Source organism: Pseudophryne corroboree, chromosome 2 (assembly GCF_028390025.1).
Source record: "Pseudophryne corroboree isolate aPseCor3 chromosome 2, aPseCor3.hap2, whole genome shotgun sequence".
Taxonomy (NCBI): Eukaryota; Metazoa; Chordata; class Amphibia; order Anura; family Myobatrachidae; genus Pseudophryne; species Pseudophryne corroboree.
Genome location: NC_086445.1, coordinates 398,458,542 through 398,471,259, shown reverse-complemented (window position 1 = coordinate 398,471,259; position 12,718 = coordinate 398,458,542). Strand labels below are relative to the sequence as shown.

The 12,718-nt window shown below is 41.8% G+C and overlaps 1 protein-coding gene across 4 annotated transcripts in view; it reads left to right on the top strand.

The window, feature by feature from the left end:
- AFF3 (ALF transcription elongation factor 3) overlaps window positions 1-12,718 on the top strand; it is a 771,336-nt gene that overhangs the window by 388,778 nt on the left and 369,840 nt on the right. For all 4 annotated transcript variants that reach the window (XM_063953377.1, XM_063953378.1, XM_063953379.1 and 1 more), the window contains one exon: window positions 11,838-11,874. In XM_063953377.1, coding sequence (XP_063809447.1) covers window positions 11,838-11,874 — 37 coding nt within the window. The remainder of the gene's footprint in view (window positions 1-11,837; window positions 11,875-12,718) is intronic.

Below are 12,718 nucleotides of genomic sequence, written 5' to 3'. Positions count from 1 at the left end.
ATAATAACCCTTTTACTTGGATTTATTAGAATGATATGCAGCACAAGAGAGCATACCTCTAAACCACACATAGCAAAGCCTGTAAAAATTATTTGGATAATAACCCTTTTATTTGGAGTTATTATAATAATATGCAGCACAGGTGAGGGTACCCCTAAACCACACACACGGCAAAGCCTGTAAAAATTATTTGGATAATAACCCTTTTATTTGGAGTTATTATAATAATATACAGCACAGGAGAGCGTACCCCTAAACCCCACACACATGGCAAAGCCTGTAAAAATTATTTGGATAATAACCCTTTCATTTGGCATTATTATAATAATATGCAGCACAGGAGAGAGTACCCCTACACCACACAGGGCAAACCCTGTAAAAATTATTTGGATTACATATTAATAACCCCTTTATTTGAACTAAATAATATACAGCAGGACAGCACCACTGGACTTATATGGCAGTACCACTGGACTTATACGGCAGTACCGCTGGACTTATACGGCAGTACCGCTGGACTTATACTGTAGCACCACTGGACTGGACTTATACGACAGCACCACTGGACTGGACTTATACGGCAGCACCACTGGACTGGACTTATACGGCAGCACCACTGGACTGAACTTATACAGCAGCACCACTGCACTGGACTTATACAGCAGCACCACTGGACTTATGGCAGCACAGGACACCATCACTGGATTTATGGCAGCGCAGGACACCACCACTGGACTGATGCAGCACAAGACAGCAGCACCACTGGACTTATGGCAGCACAGGACACCACCACTGGAATGCGGAGTCGGTTCCAGACTCGGAGCATGAAGTTAGGGAAGGGGGGGGGGGGGGGGGTTCGGTTCTCAGGGAACCGAACCCACTCATCTCTAACTTTTAGTAGGTTTTCATTGTAACTAATACCCTAATGTTCTCTGGCACAAAACACAGTTTAGTTTTCTCTTCTTAACAAATGAATGCTATCTGGGGATGGTACCAGAGTGTGGTGATGATTGGGAGTTCCAGTATTTCCTCATTATTTAATTCAGCTTTTGTTACATATTTACTGGTCCTTTAACCATCAACTTTATTTAGAAATGTGTGGCCTATTCAGTTAAGGGCAAAGCATCATACAGATGGAGCCTCCCTCATCTTTGCCGTTCCTCCGCCTAAACGGTGTGTGTTTTTGACAAAGATAGGGCTCATTATTATATTCCCATATCAAAGTGTTTAAATGATACCAGTTAAAAGCCCGTCAAAATGACGAACACCAGGGCCAGATTATGGTGTTTGTGTCTGTGTGTGTATGTGACGATTGCTACTCACACAGGGGGTGCCAGATTTCTGAAAGTCCTGCTGCTGGGAGCCAGGGCTCTGCTATGCTGAGTATGTGGGTGGGTGAGAGAGAAAGAGAGAGAGAGAGAGAGAAAAAGTGTGTGTGTGTGTGTGTGTGTGTGTGTGTGTGTGTGTGTGTGTGTGTGTGTGTGTGTAACGTTACATATCACTGTGGACTTGGACTTCCTATATGCCTGCATGCATTTCTGATTTATTGTGCAAGTCCTGCAATCTGAGTTCTGTGTATTATTACTCTGGATTCTTGTTCAACTATTTCATTACTGTGCTGCAAGTCTCATTCTGGATAACCATTTACTCTCTGTTCATATTGTACTTTGGATTGTTACTGTGATTCCTCTACCATACATTATCATACTACTGCTACAATAAAGGTCATTTGTATTGCAAGATATATCCAAATCAAAACAGGTTCAGCTACGCTTTCTTTTTAGTGGTTGACGCACGCTGCTAAGCTGAAATTTGTCTAAGCCATGGATGTTCTGTGGTATTGACCGACAGATTTAAGACAGCAACATAAACAAATACTGATTTAGCCGACAAACATTGGCTTAACAGCCCACTGGTTAGTAAATGTATCTTGTAATATACGTGTGGATTGTTATATTCTCCAACCACATTTCTAAGAAATAAGACAAGGTTGCAGTTTTTTCTGCAGGAGCCCTCTCTGAAAGGCTAAATAAAGACTTTTGCAAATCCCTGACTTTTACACAAAGAAATCCATTTTTTAAACAGTGATTGTTGCCTGACTCCAGATCATTGGTTTCATTTGGGCTATGGTTGTACCTTAAATTCCCGGTCTGTCTCCAATGATCTGTTACAAAGATGACTATGTGTTTAAGTCATTAATATTATTCAGATTCCAAGTACACATCTTAGGATTGTGTCACAAATCATTGATGTTTTGAAGCTAAACATTATTTTGTATTAAGACATCTGTGCCAATTGTAAAGAACAACAGGTAATGAACGGTGTTTTGTAGCAGTTGTCTTTTCTCTGCTGACTCTCTGTTGTCATTCTTGGCAGTCACATGATTTGTCATCTGGAGCTAGCCTGGGCTGGATTCTGATTGGTGACAGATGCTTCAAATAGCAGCTCTTAGCGCTGGTAAATTGCCAATTGTATAATGTCAGTGTTTTTGCTCAGCTTGCATCCTAATTGCATCATTTGATCTTGACTATGTATTTTCTGCTGCCTGGGCTTACTATCTTGTTTGCTGACTGGACCAACCACTTGCCTGGGTCCCTTATTTTGCCTTGTCTGATTCTGCTCTAACCTCCTCCTTATATTCCCAATTTGCATTTGGCCACTGCTCTTCCTTTCCTATTGCTTGGTGCACAGTGCCAACTATTTGTTTTATCAGTGACTTTGCACTTTACTGCCTACTGTGCTATACTTTTGGTTACTCTATGCTGTGACCAGGCATCTGCTGGAACAACATTCTTCAGTTCTCCAGTACTACCTTGGAGTTGTACTTGCAGATCAGTCGTTATCTATACTTGCAAATCAGTTTTTCACTAATCTTGTGAAACTGCACCTGATAAATGACTGCAAATTTTAGTTTAAGTCCTTGAAGTAACCAAGTACTGTCCAACACATAGTAGTAGATTTGCTAAAGCTTCTAAAACAGACAAGCGATGGTGTTGCCCATAGCCACCAATCAGTTTCTAGCAATTATTTCTCTATTGCATTCTAGAAAATGATAGACACAATCTAAATCAGACGTGTCAAACATGCGGCTCAGACACATATTTTTTGCGGCTCCACAATCAGTGCCGGGTGTTCCACAAGGCAGCCTAGGTAGCCCGTGGATGGACCTCACAAACTCCGGTCCTGACCCTCACAAGTTCTGTTCCAAGAGGAGTTCTGCGGGTGCGGTGGACTTCATGTGCACCATGACATCATACGATGGACCCACCCGCATTCCCAGAGTCTGCACACTGAGCAGGTAGGGTGACAGGGTCTGCCACCACCTCCCAGTCCCAACCAGGAAACCCCCAGCACAGCAGCTTGCAGATGGTCAGATCCAGTGCCACCCTGCAGACAGCAGCCTGCGGCCTGCCAGATCCAGTGCTACTGCAGTACCACCCAGCAGACAGTGAGGAGCCTGTGGCCTGCCATAAGCCATCCACAGATGAGGAGTAGTATACTACTCATAATACTGCTATTAAACATGTGGTATTGTTGTATGCTGGCTCAGACTGGGGGGGCGGGGAGCCAGGTAATTGCTTTGAGGAAATGCCTCTTTCTGTGAAAGGGTGCAGCTTGACGTGCCACGATCAGGGGCGCAGGTGTCTCCAGGCCCCCAAATGTGCCCACACTCAAATATTATTCCAATGGGGATGCTATGAGTGACGCTGACAGGGGATCTTTAGAACATCAGGGAGATAGAGACCACATTTCCCAGAAGTCTTAGACCTTGAGTATTTATCCTGGTTGGGATTTTGAGTTTGACATGCCTGATCTAAATGGTTGCTATGGGCAACACTACCACCTGTCTGTATTTGAAGCTTTATTAAATCTGTTCCATAGTGTTTTATGGGAATTGCAGTTGATAAAACTGGAAACTGTGTTAAAATCGGTTCTGATCATTTATCTTATGCATGCATTTGATAACACCAGTGAGAAACCCTGCACCACTTCCACAGCACAACTCAAGGCTAATACTTACAGTAATTCTGGATTGACTATGTCCCCTTTTCTGCTCATGGGATTCTCAGGCTAAAATTGTCCTAAGGTTTACACTAGGCCTTGGTACCTCACTCATTTGGCTCTTCTTCTGGCCTTGTACTGCCGAAATGCTCCATTCATTACCTGAAGAAAGTCACGGTGTGGAGGGTTTTGTCCAGACTGATTCACAAGTTTAGGATTAACTGATTTCTCCCTCCATCATCCTTTGCACCCCCCCTCCCCCCCCTAATATCTTGTAAATTCACACATTGAAATTGGGCCAAGTTTATTATGGCCTCCCACATGGGTAGGCTCTGCAACCCCTGGATCTTCTTCACTAAAATTTGAGACAGTTTGCCACACTTCCATAAATGCACATAGAGAAATGTCCTTCTACAAGTTCTTTAGGGCCTTCACAACCACTCCTGTGCCCCAAGAGGTATTTTCATATGACAGTGTGGTTTCATATATGGGATAATATACTCCCTACTGTAAATTAATAAGGACATTTATCACAGAATAGCTCTGTGACCATATGAAAGCATGATATATTCATGTGTGCAATAGTTTAGAATAGTGGGTAGAGATGTAGCTATGCTCATCTTAATGTGATGCGGCATGTTGCATTACGGCATGCTACACGGTGTGCCTCACTGCATCAATAATCGCAGCCGGCATGCCATGCAGCAAGCCGTGTTGCAGCATGCTGCATTGCAGCAAAAATGAGCATGGCTACATCTGTACATTATTAATGATGATACACACGTTCTTCTAATAAGCATCCAAACAATGGAACAGCCCCCCCCCCCCCCCCCACTCATTGGATGGGCAAGGAGGCATGGTCAGCATGCGGGGGAATGTTGCAGTGAATGGAATAGTATCGGACCATGAAATATTGTGTGTTTGTGTCTGCGTGCCTAACTTAATGTGTGTAACTGCCTTAAAAACCTTCCATTGGCAACCGGCAAACAGGTGTTTTGCTAACAAGAATCAACATATTGTGTCTAGCACTCCATGCTGGGAATCAACACTGTAGACACTGCATCAGCAGGTACTGCTCCCAGTGCTGCAGCTCCACATATCTGGATGCCTTAACATTAGCCCAGTACTGAACTTTCCCTGTGCTGCAAGCAAAACATAAAATTTAAAGGGGCCCTGTCCAGAGACCTGTATCCGCCACCCCTCCCCCCTCCAAACCCCCCCCCCCCAAAAAATAAATAAATAATAATAATAATAATAATAAAAAACAGTCCTATGGGGCAGATTCAGTTACCTGCGAGAGCCCCCGTAATGGGTCCCAGTGGTGTCAGCAAGTTATCTACAGAAGGCAGATTTTGCTTGTAATAGCCAGAATAATGTGCTATAAAAATCCATGACTAAAAATATGAAATATGGATTACTGAATACTATAACGAAGGATACAAATGGATCACTTGTGGCTTGTGTAATGGAAGATATACATAGAATACGTTCTGCCTCAATAACAATATAGATAATTGTCTCACATACACTGTTAAGATATACAGTATGGTCTGTGGTGTGGACAATCTTTTTCCCTTTTTAATCCAAAACTAAATAAATGGGAAAAATATAATTAAAAAAAAAATATATAAAATTAAATAAATGTAAAAATATTTAATGACCATTACATATTAAAAAAAGGCTTTATTCAAAGACTATTTTTTGTTTGTTGTTTGTGAAGATGAAGAGCTGCATCTTTAAAGCACTGTGTTTGTTTGTATTGGGAGGAGTGGGCGGGGGGGGGGGGGGGTGATTGCTACGATGATGGTCATCTTAGCACTGTTTTGCCACTGGGCATTTCATAAGCAGTCTGCCCCTGTTGGCTCCGTCTGTCCCCTCCAGCGCCCGGAGCACATACTCCACCCACACTAAACTCCTGCATGTATTATATTAATATTAATAAAATAGTAGAGTATAGCAAAATCATGACATTGTTACCCAAATTCTTTGTGAATAGAAAGGAGTTTGCTGCTGCAGATTGTGAGGTGATTTCAGCTGTGCATGTGGTCTAGCGTCTACACAGAGGGTGTCTCAACTGTTCTCTGTGCAATTTAAAGTTTGATCTGTGAGCGGAACAATGACTACAGCACATTTATATATTTTTAAGTGAGACTGTAAATGCCAAAGGCATTTATTCTCATTTAAAACCATTAAATCCATCATTAAGTCTTTCAGCAAACAGCAATTTAATTTAATGATGTCTTCCATTACTGACACAAGTACTTGACAGTGATAATATTGCTGTATATGTAGCTGAAGTAAATTGTGCGTAGGTAAGCTCTTATTATTGTCATTGGTTACTGTGTCAATATGAATAGAATCTTTAATTAGAATCAGCAGTCCCTGTTCCAATAATTGATTTTTTTTGTTGTTGAAAAACAGTAAAGACAAAACAGCTGGTTTTCAAAGCCACCGATTTTCTGCGTTTTTGCCCACAGACTTCAAAACAACGATACTCTTGAGTGCACAACACCTGATTTGGCACGTACAGTAATAGTATTGCTGTTTCAAATTCTGCAAGAAAAACACAGATTTAGTAAATAAACACTTAAGGGGTTAAACCCATTGGCGTTACTATAATGGGTGCAATGCGCGTGGTACACACGGGTTCCTGGGTCCAGTGAGGCCCACACTGCACACAGTGTACCCATATTTTAATACTTACCTCTCCGGAGTCCCGCATCGGGCGCTGTAACTGCAGTGAAAATCACAGCCAAAATGGCCACCACGCATGCACAGCATTGAAATTGGTCTCTGACACTGCGCTTTGCAGAGGAGGGGGCCCACCTGGAGTCTGCACAGGGCCCCCCTCCTCAGCTAAAACGCCCCTGGTTAAACCGCATGTTTTTTTAGCAGTACATCCCATTTTTACATGGATAGAATACAAGTCGTACAATGTTTCAAATTGCCGTTTGCAACAGCAGATGTAAGAAATGCACTGTAAATGAATGATATGGAATAAGTCAACTTCTGATGTATAATGGTTTTGTATTCATACAGTACTAGCTAGGGGGTGCTGCCACAGAACATGTATTGTTAGGACCAGCAAGAAAAAGAACAAGTCTGTATATGGCACACAATAATAATAATAATAATAATAATAGTGCACCATATACAGACTTCTTTTTTTCTTTTTTATGCTGGCACATCAAACTGTTCAGTGTAAGCCAGGTGCTGCATGTAGTTATGTCCCTCCTGGTTGTCCTATTTATGTGAATAAGATGCATACAGTATTTTGAGTGAGAAAGATGCTCGGCATGGATGAGTCCAGGACCTTGGTCCATGGATGAGTCCAGGTTCTGAGAGGGGCTGTTTGCTTGAGCAACAGTGTATGAGACACAATTGAAGCCCTGGAAGCACTTGTTCATGCAGATTTCTGTTTGTACGTCAGAAGGGTGCAAGTAGATATCAGTGTTAAGTGCATCCCTAGTGCTAATCAGGGGCTTTAGGGCCTAATTCAGATCTGATCGCTGCTGTGCTGATCCGAACTGCGCATGTGTATGCACCACACTTCGCCGGTGTATTATTCAACAGCAACAGGCATCTGCGCCTAGCGATGGGATGGTGCAAAAAAATCTGATTGCAAAAGCGTTTGCAAGGAGATTGACAGGAAGAGGCCATTTGTGGGTGGCAACTGACCATTTTCAGGGAGTGTCCGGAAAAACGCAGGCAGGCTCAAGCATTTTCAGGGAGGGTGTCTGGCATCAGCTCCAGCCCCGATCAGCAGCATTCTATCGCACAGGATAAGTAAGTCCTGGGCTGCGCAGAGACTGCACAAACTGATTTTTGTGCAGCTCTGCAACAGAAGCAATTGCATACTTGCACAGCAATTCCCCCTTCCCGTGTAGGCGGCGAATATTTGATCGCAGGGCAGCAAAAAACACAGGCCGGAGATCAGATCTGAATTAGGCCCTTAATGTGGTACAGTAATTGAATTCCGGGGAGCTAAAACCCAGCACTATGTCCTACGGCTAATTGAATCTGCCCTTTGACACTAACAATTTTTTATCCACTTTGGTTATGCTCTGATTCTCACTAAATGCCCCTTTAATTGCCCATTTAACTGAATGGGACACAAATGAATATTGCTCCACGTACTGTCTGCCACAGATATTCAACCAGGGGCCATTTCTAAAGGCAAAGTGTCAGGTTCATCTCAGTTTCATGTGGGAAGGCTACAAATTGTAGATAATCCCATTTGATACCATCTAGTTGGAGAAAATGTAATGACAAAACAAGTATCTAAAAACAACTCCGTGTGCATACTGCCAGGAAGAGATATCTGGGAAAACAGAAGCACTTGTTCCAAAGCAGTAATGGTGAGGGTAGGACAATATGTGAGCCATTTAACCATGCTGTACCAGTGTCAATATTTGAATGGTTAAAGCATCTCTGGAGAAATGCAATGGAATGAGATGGCTCTCTATTTTACCAATAGTTAGTCCAGTGGAATTTGCCAGTATGCATAAGAGAAAGGGTTGGGGCCGTGAGACCGGCGCTCGGGATCTCGGTTGACAGTATACTGACCCTGAGATCCTGGCAGCAGAATACCAGCGGAGGGAAGGGGGTGGGGGGGTTGTCGAGCGCAACAAAGCCACTTGCGGGGCTCGCTGCACTCGCCAAAAGTTCTATTCCCACTCTATGGGTGTCGTGGACTTTCAAGAGTGGGAATAGTCCCTGTGGGTCAGCATTCTGCTTGCCAGCATTGTGCTTGCTCGGGATCCCGGCATCAGCATGGTGACATCACATGACCGCATCCCTAAAAGAAATGTTAGATGGAATAGCTGATATAATTTTGGGATTGTAGAAACCCAAAGGGATAGGTCTTAATAGCCTCAAATATTTCTGGTGTTTAGAATAGGTCAGAGACCATTTACACGTAATGTTAACCTGAGAAGAAATATTTGTAATGACGCCTAACCTCGATGTTCTGAAAGGGTAAGCAGCCACACCATCCTGAAAGTTTGGGTTCCTGAGATAGAGTAGGGAGTGTAAGGCATTTAGGCCCACTTTGTCATAGAATATGTGTCAGCACAGTATTCCTCTCCAAGTAAGTAGAAATAATGCAGGATCAAGCAGGTGACACTTATAAATATCCTTACTTCTATAGACTTTAGCAGAAGTCTTATTTTTCATATACAGGTTGAGTATCCCTTATCCAAAATGCTTGGGACCAGAGGTATTTTGGATATCGGATTTTTCCGTATTTTGGAATAATTGCATACCATAATGAGATATCATGGCAATGGGACCTAAATTTAAGCACAGAATGCATTTATGTTTTATATGCACCTTATACACACAGCCTGAAGGTAATTTTAGCCAATATTTTTTATAACTTTGTGCATTAAACAAAGTGTGTCTACATTCACACAATTCATTTATGTTTCATATACACCTTATATACACAGTCTGAAGGTCATTTAATACAATATTTTTAATAACTGTATGTATTAAACAAAGTTTGTGTACATTGAGCCATCAGAAAACAAAAGTTTCACTATCTCAGTCTCGCTCAAAAAAGTCCGTATTTCGGAATATTCCGTATTTCGGATATTTGGATATGGGATACTCAACCTGTAATGCTTTCTCTACTACCTCAATAATTCCAAAAGAGCTTCAGATATTCTAAGGGGGTATCCTATTAGCCACAGTAAATTACGCGGCTAATGGATATCCTGGGACCTATCCAATTAGACCTGACCGCCGGCAGTTATTGGGGATTATGCTGAGGCATGCATAGTAGAATCCCTGATAACCAGCCCTATCAGCCCAATTTTTCTATGATAACACATGGGCGCGAGAACTTATCCCAGATACATACCTCCCAACTGTTCATTCTTCCAAGGAGGGAGACACGCGTGGCAAAGCCGAGCGCGCTCCTGAAAAAGGGCGTGGTCTAAGAAAAAGGGGCGTGACTTCATGGGAGGACCCGGGATCGCGAGCCACGCCCCGTTTTCGTCACTGAGGGGGCATGCCCAGCGCTCTGTGAGCCGCTGGCATGCCCCCTCTCCCTCTGAGTCCAGTGAATAGACGTTGTGCGCATGCACACAGCGTCTATTCACCGCTGCTCTGCTAAGCAGGGCAGCGAGAAACAGAGCCTTCCAACTGATCCCCCCACCGTGGGACACTGCGGCCTGCGGGTGGGACAGCGGGACTGTCCCGCATAAATCGGGACAGTTGGGAGGTATGCAGATACCATGTGTTTTTGTCCGATAACTGGCAATTTACTGCACAGTCAATACAAGCTACTGTATAATTGGATAGCACAGTAATACCGTCGGACTAAAATTGCGATATTAGCTTGTTTTTGCTATGTGGTTAATTACTGCAGACAGTAGGATACCTCCCAGTGTTCCAGTATGAAATAGAAAACAGTAAAAATCTATTTCACTAATGCCAAAATAGAATATACACTGCCCCATTTAGTCCATCTGAGTTCAACATTCTGAAGTTAGGGTGTTTGATGTCATCCATAGCAATCAGGGCTGGGCTTGTTGATATCTGTGATGTGCCTATGTTTCTTATACAGTATCTTCTTGTTTGAATTTTAACCAATGAGCGCTGCAATATTAATCACTGGTTTGATTTAATGGGAATGTCTGGTGGCAGCCTATTACAATGTTTCTTATGCTATCCTGGTGTTAAGGAACTTTCCTGCTTTATTTTTCGTACTGGATCTTACCTTGAGTAACTTTGCTTTAGTTAACAATCATAATTGGAGATTTGGGTCAACCAGAGAAGCTTCATACAGTTCCTCATAATAAACTTGAGATTGAGCTGCAATATTTTTAAATTAAAGGGGAATTCAACTGGCCTCAGTAAATAGTTCAGTGAAAAAAAAATGGCTTTTTCACAATTTTTTTGTCCAGTGTGTTATTTTCGGGCAATTTAGGTAATGGCTTTTTCTTTTTTTTTGCAGAACAGTTTACCCCTTTCCAGGCGAAAAACACATGGATCTGGGATCTTATCCCGGATCCATGTGTTTTCCCGATCGTTGCCGCAAAAAATGGCACTTCCGGGCAGGTGCAACAAAATCCACGATAGTGCCAGCTATCGGGGATAAGTGAATTACCCCTAAGGATCAATTAGCCTCCGTAATTTACTGTGGCTAATTGATTCTCCCTTAGTGTGTGGCTGATTTGTTAAGGGATTCTTTATTACCACTGTCAATTTACAGTTTTACGGGGGTTTAGATCCAGAAACAAGGAGTCTACCAGCCTTCTTCCCCCACCTATAATATTTAGGTTTAGTAAACACGATGCCTTGTTTGGCTTGAGTCATTAGATCATATTCTAGATCATATTGTAGTAATTGCCATGACCACTTATGGACCACCATTGACTCGTGAGTCATCTAAACTGCATAAGTGCTAAATGCCTTTGATTCAGTACATTGGAGCGATGCATTCGTTTTCGTTGCCTCCTTCTTTTTACGTGACACATAGTTTATGTGACCTCATTTGGTCATCTCCCCCACCCCCCAATAGAGGGTGGGATTGTCCCTATGTTCCAAATGATTATCAAGATGATTGAATCAAAATAGACAAAATTTGCTTTAAAATAATCAGATTTAACTGTATAGTTTGGGAATTGCATCGTTTATAGCACTTATATTTGTCACTACAACTGCTAGTATAAAGATGGGTGCTATATATAGATCGCTGGATGTATTATCCAATATAAAAATAAACCTAAAAAATATTCAAAGAGCAACAACGATATGACTCTGTTTTACCTTGCACTTACAGAAGAAAAAAATATGCATTAATGCAATATGTATATTTTCTCTTGCAGGATATTCAACACAGCAACATGGGATTTAGAAGTCACAGTAAGAAACTTCTTTCATATACATGTTATATGTTGTAATTATGTAAATGTACTGAGTAATTTAATATATGACCCATATCTGATACCAAGGAATATATACATGGGATTGCTGAATGAACCAGTAGCGAAGTAGCATGTGTCAAGTACATTCTGTAAAATGATAGATATAACCTAAGTTGCTATGGGCAATTTCTTCACTGGTCCATTTTTCCAGTCTTTTCACTACTTGGAATATCAACCCAAATCCCATCAAGTCTGATATGGAGAATTCTCTGATGTCAAGTGTGTGCATTTAGCTTTTGCCACAAGGAGCCAGGATCATCTAGGTTGATGGTGGGATTTTCAATGAACTTAGCAAACCACCAAGAGTCAAAGAGTACAGTACCATTTGTTGTAAATCAGTGCATGTTTACACGGGTAGGAGGGGATTGCTCTGCAAAATACCTAGGCCCTCCACCATCGGGATCTTCAATGTCAGGATGCCGATATAGGTCATGTGACTGCCGGGATCCTGACTACCGGGATAGTATACCCAACCCTTACAACCATAGTCTCGTAAAGAATTGAAAATCATCAAATATATTTTTTCATTAATATCAAATAAGAAGCAACTCTTACGGAGCTGTACCAATAGCTGCCTCACAAGTCTTCCAATGAAGATGGCCTTAAATAAATTACTAAATATAAAATTGTGTAATATATCAATTAAAGCATTACATTACACTTTAAACGTTAAGCATTACACTAAAGGCACTATGTGTTGTCATTATTTGGATATGAGAATGTGTGTTGTTATATAAAATAGCAAATATATATATATATATATATATATATATAATATTAGC